Source organism: Microcaecilia unicolor, chromosome 7, assembly GCF_901765095.1.
Source record: "Microcaecilia unicolor chromosome 7, aMicUni1.1, whole genome shotgun sequence".
Lineage (NCBI taxonomy): Eukaryota > Metazoa > Chordata > Amphibia > Gymnophiona > Siphonopidae > Microcaecilia > Microcaecilia unicolor.
In genome coordinates this window covers 210,243,474-210,264,208 of record NC_044037.1, presented here as the reverse complement: position 1 = coordinate 210,264,208, position 20,735 = coordinate 210,243,474, and the positions used below count along the sequence as shown (strand labels likewise).

General features: G+C 45.9%; 1 protein-coding gene across 3 annotated transcripts in view; it reads right to left on the bottom strand.

Annotated features, from left to right (window-relative positions):
- The window catches only part of ZSWIM2 (zinc finger SWIM-type containing 2), a 52,354-nt gene that overhangs the window by 20,061 nt on the left and 11,558 nt on the right, over positions 1-20,735 (bottom strand). For all 3 annotated transcript variants that reach the window (XM_030209650.1, XM_030209651.1, XM_030209652.1), the window contains exons 4-5: positions 9,062-9,102; positions 3,534-3,750 (exon numbers count right to left, since the gene is read on the bottom strand). In XM_030209650.1, the coding sequence (XP_030065510.1) occupies positions 3,534-3,750; positions 9,062-9,102 (258 nt within the window). The remainder of the gene's footprint in view (positions 1-3,533; positions 3,751-9,061; positions 9,103-20,735) is intronic.

Below are 20,735 nucleotides of genomic sequence, written 5' to 3'. Positions count from 1 at the left end.
TGTAAAAGGGCTCCAAAGTAATTGGCTAGATTGGTGCTAACAATCAATAAGTGGTGTTAACAGGTTACACGTAGATCTGCCCTATGCCCTATTAAATATCAGAGCAGAACCCCCAAAGAAGGCATGGCTATGAGAGGGACTGAGGCATTCCCAGAACTTAGGTGCAGTGCATTTGTATGCCTAACTGCCATGAGTTGGGTGCAAGCAGGTATAAAGGCTCACGCTCAAAGTGAGGTGTGAAATGCGAGCTAAGCTAGTATTCTTTAAAGGCCGTTCTGCACAGAGCGCACTTTACAGAACACTATGTTAGCGCGGATAAGCTCAGCACCTAACTTTAGGCACCATTTATTGAATCAACTCCTTAGTGCTGAATTTAGTGAGTGTGAACTATTATATAATATGGTAGTTAAGCCCCAACCAGCACATCCCAGGATGCACCGGGCACAGGGCAACGCCATTTTGAAGTGGTGCCACAGAGGAGGGAGTGCTAGTCCCTCCTCCTCCAAATTTAAGGTATGAGGGGAGGGGGTTGGCTTGGGGGGGGGGGACCCCACCACACCACTGGGGCTAGCCTTCGGAGGGGTCACATTGGGCCTGTCAAGGGTCCCAATGGACCACCAGGATATTTTCAGTGAGGAAGGCTATGTTCTTGGGGGGGGGGGGGGGGTGAGGGGTCTGGGGGTCCATCTGATCTCTAGGCCCCCTTGTGTTTGGCTGAGTAGGTTGGTGGGGGGGGGGGGATTATGTGTTCGGGGGTGGGTCGTCGGGGGGTTATGCACTTGGGGGGTGAGGGGTCTGGGGGACCACTGAATATCCAGGCCCTTACATATATGATGGGAGTCTGGTGTCCACTGGACCACCAGGACTGTGTTGGCCAGTCTCCTCCATTCCTTCCCTGCTTGGCAAACCATAATGCCAGCTCCGAGCTGGAGTAGGATTTGCCACAGGATCAGCTCCCTTGTTTGGCACACTGCCTGCTGAGCATTTGGGAGGAATGCGCAATTAGCAGTCAGAACCAGTGAACTCGTTGTTTCATGAGCTTACTGGTTCTGATCATCAGGCGCGGGCAAACATGGGCGTTAGTCTGGTGCTAATGGCCTCTAGCGCCTGTGTTTGCTTTTGAGCATCGGGGCAGTAATGCAGATCCACTTAACACCTCAACAGGAGGAGTTAAGTGCCTCCACTCTGATCATGAATGAACTTAATGCACAGTAAAGAACATTTCTGTGCTGCAACTGCAGGGAACATTCTGTCCACACTCTCAACAGTTGATGCACAGTCTTCGCACTTACAGCATGTCAGTTTTTGCTGTTAAAGGCTTTGCTGATAATCTCTTTAGGATTAAGCATATCAACAAACATTGTGGAACAGAATGGCAACTTAATATGTCATAACTGATCTTTTCTTGGCACACTTAACAGTTAGAGGCTGCCATCACTACCCCAAGCTATTCTTTGAATTTGGCAGTTTCAGGCCTTTGTTTGCTTCCTACATATCATGTTCAGTAAATGACTGTGCCTCCCAAGAATAGATGTCACCTGTTTTCCAACAATTATACAAAAAGTGTGAGTAAAATGACAGGCACCTAAACAGTGGCGTAGGAAGGGGGGGCGGTGGGGCGGTCCGCCCCAGGTGCACGCGCTGGGGGGGTGTCGGCTCGCTGGTTCCCTGCTCTTTCTGCCCCGGAACAGGTTACTTCCTGTTCCGGGGCAGAGAAAGCAGGGAAGCAGCAGAGCCGACGCAGCTCCCAGTGACGTGCACTGGGGGCGGATCGGCCCTCCCGCCTGCCCCCCGCTGAAAGGTAGGGTGTGTTTCAGGGGGGGGGGGTGCGCTCCGGAGGGGGGGGGGGGCGCCGTGCCCTGCACCCGGGTGGGGGTAGGGGGGGCGCAGCTGCGACCCGCCCCGGGTGTCAGGCACCCTCGCTACGGTACTGCACCTAAAGAAACCATTACAGAGCAAATTTAAGTAAAAACTGTTGTTGGGAGTGGCAATGCTTTATTATCCTATTTTCTTTCCCAGTGTTCTCAAGCTGTTTCTGGAGGACCACATAATCAGATTGGTTTCCTCTATATCTACATTGAATATTCATGACACAGATTTACATGCACTACCTCCACTGCACTCAGATTTATCTCATACATATTCATTTTGGATACCCTAGGGGTAGACTGGCTAGGAGATACTCTAGGACCAGCTTGAGAAACAGTGCCTTACCTAAGGAAAACGTGTATGGATCTTAGTGATTCTTAGCTGGGTACTCTAGGCACCCCAGCCAGGTTTATTTTTTAAGATATCTGCCATAAATATTTATAAGATAAATCTGCGTGTCAAAGAGGTAACACAGATAACATCAGAAAAATATCACCTGTTCCATCCAGTCTGCCTTGTATTTCCTGCCCATACTGCCAAAGATATAGCCCAGCTACCAGTCACAGAATGTGAACACCTGAAGATATCATTCCTTACCCAAGGCAGCTTTTTTCACCTTTTTCACACTCTACCCTCATGGATAGTCAAGAATGCAAGATCGCCTTTTCAGTTCACACCCAACACCCTTCCTTTCCTTCCACTCCCATGTCCCTCAATAATCCAAACAGTAAACAACACTAGGACAATTATTAGGTGAGCATCTAGTCTCATAGTAAACTGTGGCCTTTCTGGATAGAACCCCCATACTCTAACCCCCCCCCCCCCCCCCCGCACCGAGTGGCCAATAGAAGGGCTGCATTGTCTGCCAGACAGACCTGGCACCAGCATTTCTGCTACAAATTTTATTGGTCAATTCTAAAAGTACTTAAGTGGCTAGTTATAAAGTGAATCACAAAAGTCCTTTTGTCAAAATCTGGGCCGCATAAATTGCTAAATGATCAAAGATATGTGTTTTAAAAAGGTATAGGGCTAGGTGTGTTCTAGGATGCAAAGAAGTTATCTGTTGAAGCCATGATATGCAGTCATGGAGAGGATGATTCTATAAAGTTGTGACTATTTTAGGTGTCAAACAGGCACTTGTTTATACCAGGTGTGTAGTACGGGAGCCCTTATCACTATGTCAATGGGTGGCGGTAAGGGCTCAGGCAATAAATAGCCACACACTACTTTTAATTTTAGAACACGGCCATTTACTGCCCCTGTTAAAGAAGACTTTTTTCCCAGCCGTGGTAAAAAATGGTCCAACGTGCACCAAAAGCACGTGCCCACACTACCGCAGGCCACTGTTTTACTATGGCTTAGTAAAAGGATCCCTTGGTGCCTACTTTTCTTTGTAGAATACTAGTGTAACAGGTCAACTATATACCTATATTTATATGGTGTATTTGAGTTGATATCCTACTGACTTTAGTAAGCATACATCAAAGCGGTTTACAAAAGTGTGTAAATCTATCTCACATGTTTTCATTGGAGAAGTCCTGGTAAAACAGACTGGTTGAGTATGTCCAGAGAACTGGGCTGAGAGCAGCTCATCTATAAGATCTGTCACGTGAATTTGAAGCATGAAGGAACGCACTAGTACAATACTGCACAATATAATCAACCTGCAATAAGTGACAGGGAGCTTTTTCTTCAGTAGCTCTTCCTGGCAAATGGGACACACATCCTCGGCATCAAGGTCTTTCTGCTTAATGTGCCATTCTTCCTTCTCTAATGTTTTGCTAGAGTTTGTACGGACTGCTGGGCGTGAAGTCTGCACTCGATGCAGTCCCTGGAGCACTTCATTGATTTCTCTTTCTACAAGGCCCACTTGAAATGCATCTTCAGAAAAAGGAAATTGAATAAGGTTTAATTCATTGATTCTATGTAAAATAATAACTTGTAATTAAAGTTTAGAACAGTTAGCAGTTAATGAAAAAAGCTCTTGATTTTGATTTAAGAATCTTTGTTAGCAAAGTCTAAACGGAAAGGTTGAGATACATTGGGATGACATGTAGGTGAATTGTCACCTTAAAAATACACCAATGTTGACTCCTAATAGACTATGCACTAAATAGCATTAAGCTATAGACACACCCTAATTTGTCTCCCCTCCCCCACCCCAGTCCCTCCCTTCAAAATATCATTACATGTCTTTGCCACTCCAACTTTACCACAGTATGGCTTCGAGGGTGACTGAATTTTGGTTTTGACTTTTGCACCAAAACTGGCCCGAAATTCCAATTTGGCCACATTTCAGTTTTGGCCAAAAATCCCGGTGCATTTTCGGTTGAAACCAAAGCTTCCTCAACCAAAAATGCCATTGAAGATCGTAGTACTATTTTGATGGCGGAGACAGCAGGGGCAGGAGCGACTGGGGATCAGTCCTGCCTCAGTAAGGTCACTAGACCCGAGGATTTAAGGTAGGTCCAAGGGGGCCTTACGGGTGGCTCCCTTTTCTGAGTCATGCGGGAGGAAATGGGTACTATTTAGGGGGGGCAGGGTCAGTTTCAGCTTCAGTTTCGGCTGAATCCAAGTGGTGTATTTTGGCTGCAGATTTGGTTTAGTCCGAAACAGAAAACCCTGATTTCCCTCGGCCTCTAGTATGACTGCAGCTGCCATAGGCGGTCGGTGGCCCAACTGTTTGGGGAGGCTAAAGGGGGCGGGGTTAGGGGGTGGAGCCAGGGGTGGACCTTATAGCCACAATTAACACAGAAAAAAATAAGTAAAAATAAAATAGTCACAATTAATACCTTTTATTAAATTTAGATATTAGATATGTATCATATGTCAAAGAATAAAGTGGTTGCTCAAAGCATATACTAACCACAATCGCTCAACTGCAAAACACTATGCACAAATTTGTGCAAAAACACACTCAGAACCTTACTGTACCATAACACTAGGCAGACCCTAATACACCAATATACCACCCATATAGAAAATGCAGACCGTCAACAATATGAAACAAGGGATCATAATATCACAATTCTCATGTAGAGCTACAAAACACCCTTTTAGGGTGGATAGTGTTCACAATGAGCTCCTTTTATTAACAACTACATGTACATCCTTCAAGAGGTAGTGTGTCATGATTTAGGCTCTAAAACCCTTTTTGATGTTTTGGTGCCACCTCAGTAATGCCAATACACAATCTCTCCACTGCAAAACACTATACACAAACTTGTGCAAAAACACACTCATAACCTTAGCAAACCATAACAGCACTAATTCCAAGGACATGACGAGCTACAACCCTATGCGTGGAAAAGCAGCACTGTAATTACACCGGGCTCTAAAACACCAGTACACAACCTAGTGAAACAAACAAAAAAAAACCAAAAAGGGCTGTAAATACTACACACTAGTAGAATACTGCACCTTGATTACACATGAAAAACACATGACACAACAGATATGAAGGCAAAACTGGAAAGTTACCTCAAGAAGTCAGACTCAGCATGCAGCAATACTAGAAAAGTTGAAACTTACATGCAAAATATCACAGATGCACATTTCCAAAAGCTGACATATTCCAGTTAATAAATTCTGAATAAAATACTTTTTTCTACCTTTGTTGTCTGATCATTTAGTTTTTCTATTCGCTTTGGTCCCAGTGTCTTCTTTCCATTTGATATTTTTTTCTCTCAACATGTCCACCATCCTCCTGTGTCCTTATGCGTCCTGTCTACCATCTGTAGCCCTGTCCCTATCCTTTCTCCAGTTTCAGCATCTGCCCTCAAAGTGTTCCAATCCAGCCCTTAAATTCAGCAATTTTCCCTCCATCCATATCCAGCATGTCTCCCCTCCCCTCCATCCATGTGCATGAACTTCCTCTGTCTTTCCTCCCCTCCATCCATGTCCAGTATTTCTCCTCTCTCCCTTCCACTCCATCCGTGTGCATCTCCTTCCTTTGTCTTTCCTTCCCTCCATCCTGGTCCAACATTTCTCCTCTTTTCCCTCCCCTCCATCCATCCATGTCCAGCACCTTCCCTCTTTCCCTTCTACCCTTCCATCCAGTGTCATCCCTCTTTCTCTCTCCATCCTTCTACCCATTACCCTCTCCCAATCCTTCCGTCTATTGTCTCCCTCTCCTTCCATCCATTGTCTCCCTCTATCTCCCCTTCCTTCTAAACAGGTCTCTCTCTCTCGACCCTTTTCCATTCAGCATGTCCTCTCTATCCCCATCCTTCCAGTGTCTTTCCTCTTTCCCTCCCTATCCTTACGCCCAGTGTCTTCCCTCTTTCTCCCTCCTTTCATTCAGCATTTCTCTGTCGGACAGCTAGGGTCTCCCCCAGTTTCTCCCCAGCAGCTTCTCTCTCTCTCCTGCCCATGTCCCCTCTTTCTCTCCCCATCTTTCCACTAATCTCTTCCATCCAGCATCTTCTCTCTGGCTCTCCCCTGCTCTCTTCCATGTCCCCTCTTTCTCTCCCCATCTCTCTCTGGCTCTCCCCTGCTCTCTTCCATGTCCCCTCTTTCTCTCCCCATCTCTCTCTGGCTCTCCCCAGCTCTCTTCCATGTCCCCTCTTTCTCTCCCCATCTCTCTCTGACTCCCCCCTGCTCTTTTGCATGTCCCTGGCTCTCCCCTGCACTTTTCCACTTTCTCTCTCTCTCCTCCAGCGTCCTCATGCATCCCTCCTTTCTCTTCCCTCCCCTTCTTGCTTCCATCACTCTCACTCCTTTCTCCACCCCCTTTTCCCATTCCCTGCCATTGCTTTCCTTCCTCCCTCTTCCCCTTAGATGTGGCACCTCACATCCTCCTCTCTCCACCCCCTTTCCCTTTGGTGTGGCAGCTGGCTGGCATGATGCATCGCTCCCCCCCTCGCTCCCCCCCCCGGACTAGTTCGGTATTGCTCTCCCCCTCCGCTCCTGTCATGTCTTTGAACTTCGAGGCTTCCTTCGGTAGCAGCAGCAGTAGCATCGGCAATGATGTAAGCGCTGCTTTCAGCCTGCCCCGGAAGCACTCTCTGTACAGTTTCCCGCGTAGGAGGGACGCTGTCCAGAGAGTGCTTCCGGGGCAGGCTGAAAGCAGCGCTTACATCATTGCCGATGCTGCTGCTGCTACCGGAAGGAATCCTCGACGTTCAAAGACGACGTGACAGGACAGGAGCGGAGGGGGAGAGCGATACCGCAGTAGTCGGGGGGGGGGGGGCGGTAAAGATCGCAGGTCCACGCACCAGTCGGGGGGGGGGGGGGGAAAGGGAGGGAGATGTTCAAGGCAGCAGGAGCTGCACCCGGGTGGTCCGCCCCGCCCTTGCTGCACTTCTGGCTGAGGAGGCTTAGCCTTCCCAAGCCTCTTATACCGGGCGCCTATGGCAGCTGCTTCTAACTCTAACCACAGATATCTCCTCTTCTGTGGCTTTTATTGAAACATTTACTGTTTGAACCCTAGGGTCAGGACTGTACTGAGGGCTGAGCAAGCAAGGTAGCTGCACAAGGAACATGGGAGGTGGGGGCACCAAATTTGCTCCCCGGCCACTGTCTCCTCTTCTTGGCTGTGGTGCAGTGATGGGGTGGGGTGCCACAAGATGTATTACACAGGGCATAATTCCACCTTGGTACTGGGCTGCCTGGGTCTCCGTATCTATAAAGTCCTGTGTGGTTTAAATATCAACTGTTTGAACCACTTGGGGCTTGCATGGTTAACAAACATGATTGAATTGTACAGACCTCCATAAAGAGAGAGCCCCAACCAGGGGCGTATCTGGACTCTGGCGGTAGGGGGGGCCAGAGCCAGAGAGAGGGGGCACATTTTAGCCCCTCCCCAACGACCCCCCCCGCCACCATTGCCAGAACCTCCCCACCAACGACTCTCCACCCTCCCCCGCCGTCAACCCTCCCCCACTGCCGTGCTGGGACGTCAGACTCTGAACTGGATTGAACAGTCAAGTACAGCACGGCCACGGAGGCCGAAGAAGAACTTTAAAGACGTCGGGTCGGCTGGCGGGGGTTGGGGTCCCCCGCCAGCTGAAGAAATATCTTTAAAGGCAGCAAGCGGACCTCGGCTGGCGGGGGGTTGTGGTCCCCCGCCAGCAAAGGTAAACAACGGCAGCGGGGAGGGTTGACGGCGGTAGGGGGGTCCAGGGCAAAATCTGCGGGGGCCCAGGCCCCTGTGGTCCCACGCAGATACGCCCCTGGCCCCAACTATCAAACATTAGCCCCCGATATTCAGCTGGTGGCATGCAGCACGCAGACCCCGGATATTCAATGCTGGGCCGTGCCCAATGACTGGCATTGAATATCCGGTTTCATCTTTGGCCACGGCAACTTAACCAGCTATGTGAATATTCAGCACTAGCTGGTTAAGTTAATAGCGGTTAAAGATAAGCCTGCTATTTAAGCAGCCTATCTTAACCGCTCAACTTAGCCGGTTTAGTGCTGAATATTCGTGCTTAGCCAGCTAAATTGCATGACCTAGCCAGATAGCGTCTAGCCGCTAAGCACTAAGATTCAGTGGAGATAACTGGCTACCTTGCACTGAATATTAGTGCTATTTAACCAGCCATGAGCCATTCCTGGCCAGTTAAATAGCGCTGAATATCAGGCCCTAGGTGTTTCACACACAGCAGTAGGAAGGAGAAGATGCCTGAAGAAGCAACAGTAGCCACAGGGGTGCTGGATCATCAGGGTAGAAGAAAGGTGCACCCGTTTAAGTCACCTAAAACCAGGCCTAAATACCTGCACCTAACTTAGGCACAGATCAGGAGTATTCTATAATAGTGCACATAGTTTTTGAAACACCCATGACCCACCCATTCCACACCCATGGCCATGCCCCCTTTTCGGCTATGCGCATTAGAATTTATGCATACCATGTTATAGAATACGCCTAGAAAGTTGTGAGTGTAAATTCTAATTAAAGCCAATTAGTGCTGCTAACTGGTTGTTAAGTACCAATTATCAGTGCTGATTCGCTTGCTAATTAAGTTGTGCATGCAATTTGGCCAAGTGACCAAATTAGTGTGCACAACTTAAGGTGCCATTTATAGAATTTGGGGGTTAGTGCTTACTTCCCGTAAATGTTATATATATGTATAATGTTTAAATGTGTACCTGAGATCCCACCAACAAGACGAAATGAAAGTGGAAAATCAATTGTACTATAGGTCTGCTACATTTGTGAAAAAAAAATTGAAATTCCTATTGAACTTACATTCATGATCTCTTGGAAGCTTGAACTTTTTCAGCAATATCCTAATATTAAATAAAATAAGATAACTTAGCTATTCTTGTTATATAAGTTGGAAAATGTACACTTACAGTGTGACACAATGGTACACTTCCTTCCACTCCATTGGCAGACTCAGGCATGTTTGTGTGTGTGTGTGTGGGGGGGGGGGGGGGGGTTGGTGTGGGGAAGTGTGGTGAAGTGTGTCTTAGTAAGGTGAATGAGGGTCTGTGGGTGGGGGAGGGGTTTATATGCAATACAATAAATATCACAATGAAAAATCCCATGTGATTTGCAATTCACACTTAATCCAGAAAATACCATGAAAATCTCAGACTCATACAATTTGATTCAAAATGTATTTGATCAATTATATGGGAAATCTAACTTAAAATCTATTTATCAATTAGAGATGGAACAACTGAATAAATACTCTCCATGAAAAAGAAGGAAAAGGATTTCAGAACTTTATCTGGGGAGTAAAGGTAAGCTGGTAGTCCCTCAAAACCTCCTGAACTTTGAAATAATCAGGCTCATTTTCGAAAGAGAAGGACGCCCATCTTTCAACACAAATCGGAAGATGGACATCCTTCTCACAGGGTCGCCCAAATCGGTATAATCGAAAGCCAATTTTGGGCATCCCCAACTGCTTTCCGTCACAGGGACAACCAAAGTTCACGGGGGCATGTCGGAGGTGTAGCGAAGGCGGGACTTGGGCGTGCCTAACACATAGACGTCCTCGACCCATAATGGAAAAAAAAGAGCGTCCCTGATGAGCACTTGGACGACTTTACCTGATCCTGTTTTTCTTACGGCCAAGGCACAAAAAGGTGCCCAAACTGACCAGATGACCACCGGAGAGAATCGGGGATGACCTCCCCTTACTCCCCCAGTGATCACTAACCCCCTCCCACCCTCAAAAAAATCTTTAAAAATATTTTGTGCCAGCCTCTATGCCAACCTCAAATGTCATACTCAGGTCCAACACAGCAGTATGCAGGTCCCTGGAGCAGTTTTAGTGGGTGCAGTGCACTTCAGGCAGGCAGGCCCAGGCCCATCCCCCCTTACCTGTTACACTTGTGGTGGTAAATGTGAGCCCTCCAAAACCCACCACAAACCCACTGTACCCACATCTAGGTGCCCCCTTCACCGATAAGGGCTATAGTAGTGGTGTACAGTTGTGGGTAGTGGGTTTTGGGGGGGTTGGGGGGCAATTTATGAAGTCCACTACAGTGCCCCCTAGGGTGCCCGTTTGGTGCCCTGGCATGTCAGGGGGACCAGTGCACTATGAATGCTGGCTCCTCCCACAACCAAAGGGCTTGGATTTGGTCATTTCTGAGATGGGCGTCCTTGGTTTCCATTATCGCCGAAAATCAGAAACGACCAAGTCTAGGGATGACCATCCCTAAGGATGACCTAAATTGCAAGATTTGGGCGTCCCCGAGCATATTATCAAAATGAAAGATGAAGTCCATCTTGTTTCGATAATACGGGTTTCCCCGCCCCTCCATTGGTATGTTTTGCGAGGATGTCCTCAGCAAAATTTGGGCGTCACTTTCGATTATGCCCCTCCACGTATTTCAATCATTGTGAGTATTTATTTTGCACAATTTACTTATCTCAAAGCTGTAGAATCTCTAACTCAAAAATACAGACTGACATGGCTCTAATTTTGTGAAATGCTTCCTCAGGGATTCCTGTTTCTAATCACAATAAAAATACTAGTAGTTTCCCAGTACTCTCTTACCCCTTTCCTGGCTTGTCTTCTTTCCTCCATCTGGTCTTTGGACTTTTTCTGCACTAGGGGGTTAATATGCAAATCAGCACACACTGATGGCACATATGTAGTAACTGTTAACTGCATGCTATGCTAGGGAGTAGGAACTGGGCAGGTTATGAATAGAGAATGTGAAAATACTGATAAAGACTGATTTTTTGTACCTCCAAAGTACCCCTAATTGGGTGGAAAATAAACACTATAATTTACAGTTTATAAATGCCTAATAGCAGAAGCCCTACCTATACTTTGTAAAATAGCAAGTGAAAGAAAGCCTGTGTATCTATTCTGATTGCACATTCTTCAAATAAGCCAAGAGAATTATTTGATGTGGTGAAATTATTGACTTCTGAACCATTTAAATGTAGCAGGAGGGAAATGACTACAGCCCACTGTGTTTCAATGGCTGATTTTTTTTTTAAGAATTGCAATTAGTGAACGGTACTTACCACATGCTAATAGTCACTTGTGCAGTTAGCACAGGTTCACTTAACACCTCCTCAAGAGAAGGCAATAAGTGGATCCCTGCTTGCTAACTGCAAATACACAATGTGCAGTGAAGGACTTTTATTTGTGGCAGCTGTAGGGAACACATTACTGCACAGCCTTTGCATTCACTGCATGTGAATTTTTTGCTGCTAAAATGCAGTAAGTTCAAAATATTTGAAAGGTATTAATCCGCAAACGAACCTTTTCCGGAGAAACGAAGGCGGTAGAACGAGAGGACATGAAATGAGATTGAAGGGGGGCAGACTCAAGAAAAATGTCAGGAAGTATTTCTTCACGGAGAGAGTGGTGGATGCTTGGAATGCCCTCCCACGGGAGGTGGTGGAGAGGAAAACGGTAACGGAATTCAAACATGCGTGGGATAAACATAAAGGAATCCTGTTCAGAAGGAAAGGATCCTCAGGAGCTTAACCGAGATTGGATAGCAGAGCCGGTAGTGGGAGGCGGGGTTGGAGGTTGGGAGGCGGGGATAGTGCGGGGCAGACTTATACGGTCTGTGCCAGAGCCAGTGGTGGGAGGCGGGACTGGAGGTTGAGAGGCAGGGATAGCACTGGGCAGACTTATACGGTCTGTGCCAGAGCCGGTGGTGGGAGGTGGGGATAGTGCTGGGTAGACTTATACGGTCTATGCCAGAGCCGGTGGTTGGGAGGCGGGGCTAGTGCTGGGCAGACTTATACCGTCTGTGCCCTGAAGAGCACAGGTACAAATCAAAGTAGGGTATACACAAAAGTAGCACACATGAGTTGTCTTGTTGGGCAGACTGGATGGACCGTGCAGGTCTTTTTCTGCCATCATCTACTATGTTACTATATTACCACCCTTTACTAAAAGGGTCCCAAAGTGTTGTTCAGGGGATATTTGTTCTGACTCTTAACTGACATTTTCAGTCTTACTTTTTAATATTTACTTGAAGCTAGTGCTGGAAGTTATTAAAATGTTTGATTTTACATATCATTGTTATGTAGAGATGACCATTAGATCATGATCCCTTTACCACCTACGACTGAAGAAGTGATTGCAAGATCTAATGTCGGTCTTGAGGCAGTGGTGGCATGTTCTAGGGTGAATGAGTGGAGGATTAGTCCTTTAAAAAATCAAGGCTTCAAGGATTAACGGTTTGACTTTTGAGTCAAATTTACAAGAAGATTTTTAGGTAGTCAGGACTCAGATCCCGTTGAGACTGAAAACCCAAATAGACTCACTTTTATTTGGATCAGGAGTTGATGATTGGTTCAGGAATTATCTATGGCTGGACTGGATTATAGTAGCAGACTGTATAATACCCTACCATAGACCTGTGTAAAGGCTCTTCAGAATGTTCAAAATAGCAGCAAGAGTGCTGATTGGTTACTCAGTTGGGGTCATAAGATTCCTGCCTTGAATTATATTGATTACTCAATCTGCCCAGGTATTAAAACTGGTACATGAAGGACTGGTATAAACCCTTGGATTAAATAAGCCACAGTTGAAGAAAACAAATGCATAGACATTTGGTTGCACAGTCCTAAGATTATGAAACCTTATGCCCAGTGAGTTAAAGTGAGCACATGATGGTGCAAGGGTGAAGAAAATGTTGAAGACCTGGCTGTTTCAGATTGCATTTGAAGTATAGGGTTACTTAGCATACTCTTTTTATAGAGCTGATCTTTTACATATTTAGCAGTTTTAATTCAGATTATGAGAAAAATAGGGGTTTTAATTGCTTAGGGGCATGTTTACTGAAGTGCCATAAGTTTTTGAACTGACTTCAACGTAACTGCAAATATCTATCTATCTTATAATGGCATTCTTGAGTGTTATGTATAATTTGATTTTTTCTGTAAACCATGTTGGTCTCTATTGAGTAAAGGTGGTATATCAAGTCCCCAATAAACATAAACATAAATGCAAGTTATGTGCATTGGCAGAAAGTTGCACCCAAGCTATCTGTCAGTGCACGCAAAAAAAAACCCTCCCTCTGCTATGACAGTGTTTCCCAAGTCCGCTCCTGGAGTACCACTTGCCTGTCAGGTTTTCAGGATATCCATGATAAATATGCATGAACTTGATTTGCATACACTGCCTCCATAATATGGAAATCTCTTTCATGCATATTCATTGTGGATATCCTGAAAACCTGACTGGCAAGGGGTACTCCAGGACTGGATTTGGGAAACATTGTGCTATGGTACTGCAACCTGATCTCCCCCCTTCCAACCAGCATCCACTCAATCCACCAATTTTATTACCTCTTATGAAATCCTCCAATCCAATCCCTTCCCCTAAATGTACCCCATTGCAGAGCAGATCCCCCAAAAGGAAAAACTCTTATCCCCAATCCTCCCATCATGCCTTCTGATGCCTATGGGACTTACCAGGGGGTTGCCCTGGTAGTCTAGTGAGTTGGGCCAAGAACAGTCTTTCTTCATACCCACCTTGATGGCTGGCGCTGCTTCAGGTTGAAAATGGTGCCCATGATCCCTAGCAGTAGACTTGTGATACTACAGCTTGGGGTCATCCTGTCATATAAGGCCAGTTACTACTGAGGTGGTGTTATTTGCAGTTACTGACAGTTGTGATAGCTAGTGTGCAGGAGAGCTGGTGCCCTGTTTCTACTCATGACCCACCTTTACCTATGCTAAGCAGCTAGCATGGGATTTTTACCACACTGGCCAGCTTTAGTGCAGAGTAGCCATCAGCTTGGGTCTCCGCTAACAGCTACTGCTCGCTAAAATCCTGCATTAGCTCTTTATCCCACTTTAGTAAACATGCCCCTCAGTGAAATGTTAATTCTGCTATAAAATGTATATGATTCACTAATGTGTTATATCGAAGTTTACTGAAATTATTTGGTATGTTGTAGATCATTGTAGGTATTTATTGAACATGACTGTCACAAAACGTCTAGTCACCTGCCTGGGGCTAACCCTGCAGCCACCTGGAGGGTCTGTCCCCAGCACAGCTCAGGTCCACCTGCCACTTATGCTCTATACTAGCACCCTCCTTCCACCTACTGGGTTACAACCGCCTCTGGGCAAGTCTCCTGCTTTCAAATTATCCCCAGTGATTTCTAGGTTACTGGAGGCCACACTCCCATACTCCCAGGGGTCCCACGGTTCACAGGAAGCACTCACAGACCCAAACCACAAAACATCAGGATTCTTAGTCCAGACAAGCAAAGCGCATAAACAATTATGTTTAATTTCATAAAATATTGAACAGTGAACTATAAATAGATGGGAAAAACAGCACAAAATAACAGGTAACTAAAATAGGATTAATTATAAACTATCTAAACATTTTATCACTACCTGAATAGTGCCTGGAAAGTACAGGAAATATAGCTGCTCACTAGTTACAGAATATAACTGATCACAGGGTCTCCTCAGCAGAGGGGTCTACTTCCAAACTGAGACTAATTACCTCACAGTTAGGCAAGGAAAAGAAAACAGTCACTTCTGGTACAGCTTTAAAGAAAACAATCTGCATCTGCTGGCCAACCAGGAGAAACACATATCATCAGCAAAGCAATACAGTTCACAGGCACAGAAACCCATGTGAAGAGTAGCCATCAGCTTGAGTCTCCGCTAACAGCTACTGCTTACTAAAATTCTGCATTAGCTCTTTATCCCACTTTAGTAAACATACCCTTCAGTGAAATGTTAATTTTGCTGTAAAATGTGTATGATTCAATAAAGTGTTATATTGAAGTTTATGGAAATTGTTATTTGGTATGTTGTAGATCATTGTAGGTATTTCCTGAACATAACCATTTATAAAACCAAGATCAATAATAAGTAATTAAAGAAAGGAAGCTGACCTAGACGAATAGGCAGTCAGACACACAAACGGGCGGCGGCCCAGCACGGCCAGAAAAGAGGTCCCGGGGGGGGGGGCGATTAGGGAGGGACTCACAGGCAGGGCCAAGCAGGATAGATCAGGTATAGAAATGGGGAGGTAATAAAGAGTACTGGGGGGAAGGGAGGCACATGCAGGTAACAATAGAGGAAGTCCAGGAGGCTGGGAAAAAGGGGCAGACATGGGAGACAGCAAGAGCAAAGGTGCAATCGCCATTTTAACTGCTGCTCTGATGGCTTAGGTCGCTTTTCACCCTCTGCTCCAGGGTTCATTCCCCCCCACCCACCCATTTTCTTTCCTATCTCTGCAGTGCTGTGGGTGCTGGAGGTGGCAATGTACAGCGTTTTGGGTACAGATGAACCAGATGTTTTTCTGACTCACTGTGTGTCTTCTGAGGCTCTACGTGTTGGCTTGCCTGGGCAGTGAGTTGGCTTCATGGCCAGCTTTATGTCTCCCCCTGGGGCAGCGCTTTTCGTTCAAGTACAGTGCATTTTGCTTTTCCCCAGTTCTGGTACCTCACCAGGAAATGTTGCACACTGGTTTCAGTTGTATTTGTTCCTGGTGCTGCTTGGGGCTTCAGGGCAGGTGGGTCAGCTTTATTTTCGGTGGCTCACTTCAGCGCCTCTTGATCCTTTGGATTTTCCTCCATGTGGATGGGCCCAGCAAAAGAGTCAGCTGGAAATGTAACGGGGGAGTGCCTGTGCAATTTGTGGGGCCCGGTTGAGGTGATGGGTGTGCAGTTACTGCTCGGCAGTGTGGCCGCAGTCCAACCACAGGTTGAATGGGCTTTACGTAATTTTTGATGTTGCAGAATTGTAATGGGGAGAGCGTGCACAGTTTGTGAGCCCGATGTGGGTTGTGGTCATGCAGGCTCTTGAGCGGCAGTGTGGCCGTCATCTTGCCTCGACTTTGGCAGGCTTTGCAGTTTAAGGGTAGGCAGGCACTTAGGGGCTAGGTAGCTGTGTTCTGGCCACGGGTTTAATGGATTCGAGGCGGCGCTCATATGGCGGAGATCCAGATGTGGCCTTGGCTAGCTTCACTACCTCACAGAGATTGTTACGTACGCCCATGGGAGAAGTTCTGCGGGTGTACAGATCGGGCTATAAGGGGGTACCATATGGGGGATGGTATCTTGTGCAGCAGTGCCAGTGAGCATGCTTACAGAGCCAAGCCGGATGCATCATTATTAGACATAGGGTTTACACTGGGTATGCTGTTACAAGATAAGCAAACACCCCCCCAGTGAAGAACATGCCCAGGGATAGCTGATGTGGCAAGTGGCCATTTCAAGACGGCGCAAAGCTAGTACCACAGTCATTTTGTAAAAGGGTGTGCCCCCCCTTTCCTAACTACAATATTTATCTATGGGGTCCTGCACTAATCTTTAATCCTAAACTGAGATATGCCATTACAGGATGGTGTTGCTAACTAAACTGATCATTAGGTGGCACTATAACACAAGCCTATACTGCACATAAAAGTAAAGGTATGTTCATTACTGTTTATCCTGTGCCTAAACTCTCATTATCTCCTCTTGGATAACATATACCTCTTTGGAAAGAGCAGAGAATTCACAGGGGCATGGAATTGGTAACACAGGGCTAATGCTGGCATACTTACAAACTTTAACTGTACTTGTGTGTCAGTCTCTCTACCCGCTCTGTGGCCAATCTGTTCAGCTATAGCCATGACCAAGACATAGTCATATATGGGATTTGCCAGCTTGGAGAGTTCATATTCTCTTTGACACACTGAACGTCTGTATTGGTGCAGTGAGTGTTACTTCGCAGGGGCCAACTTTGAAAAATGATTGAGAGTGTAAAACTCAGTACACATTACCCCTCCTGGGGCACACTGTGGGAGTCTCTACAGTAGCAGGGTGTTCGAGCACCCACAGAGCTAGCAACTACATTTGACTTCACCAGTTGGATGAATTTGGTTCTTAGTAATTTTATTTAGGGTTTACCTCCAAAGGGGGGGGGGGGGGGGAGGGTTTACACTAAACCTATATGTTAATTGGCAATTCATGATGTAGGGTAGTGATAGCTTAGAAGAGTATAAAAACATTTGATAACTTTCTAAAAGACAATTCCATAAGCCACCATTAAGATGGACTTGGAAAAATCCACTGCTTATTTCTAGGATATGCAGTAAAAAATCTATTTTACTGTTTTGAGATCTTTCCAGGTACTTGTGGCCAGGATTGGCCACTGCTGGGATGGGATGCTGGCCTTGATGGACCTTTGGCCCGTCCCAGTATGGTTACACTTATGTTCTTTGGTTTCTACATTTTTCTAATAATGGTAATGATATATGCTTCTAATAATGGACTTTTTTTTTACTGTTGCTTGATGCAGCTGGTGCTGGAATTGTCACTTATCTCACGTCATCCACAGAATGTGTGGCTCACTACAAAACATTTTCTGTAGGTTTCTCATGAAATTCCCTCCTTACTGTTTCTCACAGAATTCCCTCTCTACTAATCATTCTGTCTTATTTTAACAGTGACTGATTCCTAAATTAGCAACAAACACTAGCCATGCTATAATGCAAAAGAAAACAAAAGTCCCCAAAGCAGTTTCTCATTTTTTCACTCACGGACTTCTGAATTCACCTATAGCTTCCTTTAAGTGTGTCCCCTTATTCTCTGTTGAACTCTTATTACTCTATCTTATCTGTCTCTATGTTCCACCTTTATTTGCACACTATCACGCTTATTTTCGAAGAAGGGCGCCCATCTTCCGACACAAACTTCTTCTACTAACCTATAAATGTACTCACTCTGCTGCTCCCCAGTATCTCTCCACACTTGTCCTTCCCTACACCCCTTCCCGTGCACTCCGCTCCATGGATAAATCCTTCTTATCTGTTCCCTTCTCTACTACTGCCAACTCCAGACTTCGCGCCTTCTGTCTCGCTGCACCCTACGCCTGGAATAAACTTCCTGAGCCCCTACGTCTGGCCACCTTTAAATCTAGACTGAAAGCCCACCTCTTTAACATTGCTTTTGACTTGTAACCACTTGTAACCACTCGCCTCCACCTACCCTCCTTTCCTCCTTCCTGTACACATTAATTGATTTGATTTGCTTACTTTATTTTTTGTCTATTAGATTGTAAGCTCTTTGAGCAGGGACTGTCTTTCTTCTATGTTTGTGCAGCGCTGTGTACGCCTTGTAGCACTATAGAAATGCTAAATAGTAGTAGTAGTAGTAGTAAGGTTGCCCAAATCGGCATAATCGAAAGCCGATTTTGGGCGTCCTCAACTGCTTTCTGTCGCAGGGACGACCAAAGTTCAAGGGGGGCGTGTCGGCAGTGTACCGAAGGCGGGATGGGGGCGTGGTTAACAGATGAGCATCCTCGGACGATAATGGAAAAAAGAAGGGCGTCCCTGACGAGCACTTGGCCGACTTTATTTGGTCCATTTTTTTTTGCGACCAAGCCTCAAAAAGGTGCCCGAACTAACCAGATGACCACTGGAGAGAATCGGGGATGACCTCCCCTTACTCCCCCAGTGGTCACTAACCCCTTCCCACCATAAAAACCAAGTTTAAAAATACTTTTTCGCCAGCCTCAAATGCCATACAGGTCCATCGCAGCAGTATACAGGTCCCTGGAGCAGTTGTAGTGGGTGCAGTGTACTTCAGGCAGGTGGACCTGGGGGGGGGGGGGGGGGGGTTGGGGGGCTCAACACACAAGGTAAGGGAGCTATGCACCTGGGAGCAATTTGAGAAGTCCACTGCAGTGCCCCCTAGGGTGCCCGGTTGGTGTCCTGGCATGTGAGGGGGACCAGTGCACTACAAATGCTGGCTCCTCCCACAACCAAATGGCTTGGATTTGGTCGTTTCTGAGATGGGCGTCCTCGGTTTCCATTATCGCCAAAAACCGGGGACAACTATCTCTAAGGGCGCCCATCTCTAAGGTCGACCTAAATTTCATGATTTGGGCGTCCCCGACCGTATTATCGACATGAAAGATGGACGTCCATCTTGTTTCGATAATACAGGTTTCCCCGCCCCTTTACAGGGCACCCTTAGAGATGTGCGCCCCTGTTCGATTATGCCCCTCCACGCTGTCTATTACTACTACTACTACTACTTATCATTTCTAAAGCGCTACTAGACATATGCAGCACTGTACACTTGAACATGAAGAGACAGTCCGTGCTCTACAGAGCTTACACTCTAATTAGGACAAACAGGACAAACAAGAGATATTGCATATTGGGCCATAATATGTGTGCCATAGTATTTATGTTATTTCAATATTTTATGCAGATATGGAGGCATATTTTCAAAGCACTTTGGGAGGCTAAGTTCCATAGATTTCTATGGAACTTTGGGAGGCTAAGTGCTTTGAAAATGAGCCTCATGGTCTATTCTATATGCACTGCCTTGGGTGGCTTGTCTTCTAAAGGCAGTAAATAAATAAATCCTCATGCATATGTAAAAATCTTTCTGAAGGATTGCCCTTATCCTGTTTATGTTTAGTGGAAGATGGAAGGTTTGCCATTTGGCATGTTCACACTTCTAGCACTAATCACTAATGGAGCACTTAATGCCTTCAAGCGGGTAGACATGTAGTTAGAATACCAATCTCAGCTGCATCACTGGCATCGCTCCACTTGCATATTTCCACAAAATCTGCTTCCAGTCTTGTCTGCTCAGCGAAGAACAAAACACTGTGCAGGTCACAGGCATTCGTACTAGGATATCAGGCTTCTCCATGAACTTTCCATCTCTTACTCAGGAGGAGATACACCTGGCAGTACAGAAGTCCTTACAGCATGGCCCAGAGGATATTAGGTTTTGAGGCTAGGCAGTTTGAGAAGCCTAATTATAGAAAAGTTTTGAGCAAGTTCTTTCTTGCTCTCATATCAGGCCACAGTATTCCATCACGTTATTTCCACAAACTCACCTCCCATCTTGTATAATCGTGGTATCACTATTCATGGAAGCTGTCACTGGCATTCACATCGGAACAGTAGGCTGCCACCTAGATCCAGTTTGGGGTTAGGGCTTGAGGAGTTTCAGTCTGTTATAATTGGGATATCATTATATGAGAGCGTTTGTTATTAGTTGCATTTACACCAGGACTGTAGGTTTCCACCTGGATGCAGTTTAGAATTAAGGCTGGGTGAGTTTCGGTCTGGTATAATAGGGGTATCCCATACGTAGAAGTTTGCTGTTACCAGTGCTTTTTTTGTAGGAAAAAAGGTGCCGGTACTCATTGTGGGTGGAGTCACCACATATGACTCCACCCCTATTATAGCCACACCCACATTTGCCACACCCCTTATACCAGCCATAGCGCATATAAACAGACATCCTTGAAAATATTACACTAGTATAGGAGAAAAAAATAACATGATTTTTTTTCATTATAAATAATTTCTGTAAGCTGTTACAGCTCCAGTATACCCAGTGCAAAATAAGACACCAGATGTAAATTCTCAAATTGGACATATTCCAGACACTAAATGAAAATAAAATGATTTTTCCTACCTTTGTTGTCTGGTGACTTTGTTTTTCTGATTGTG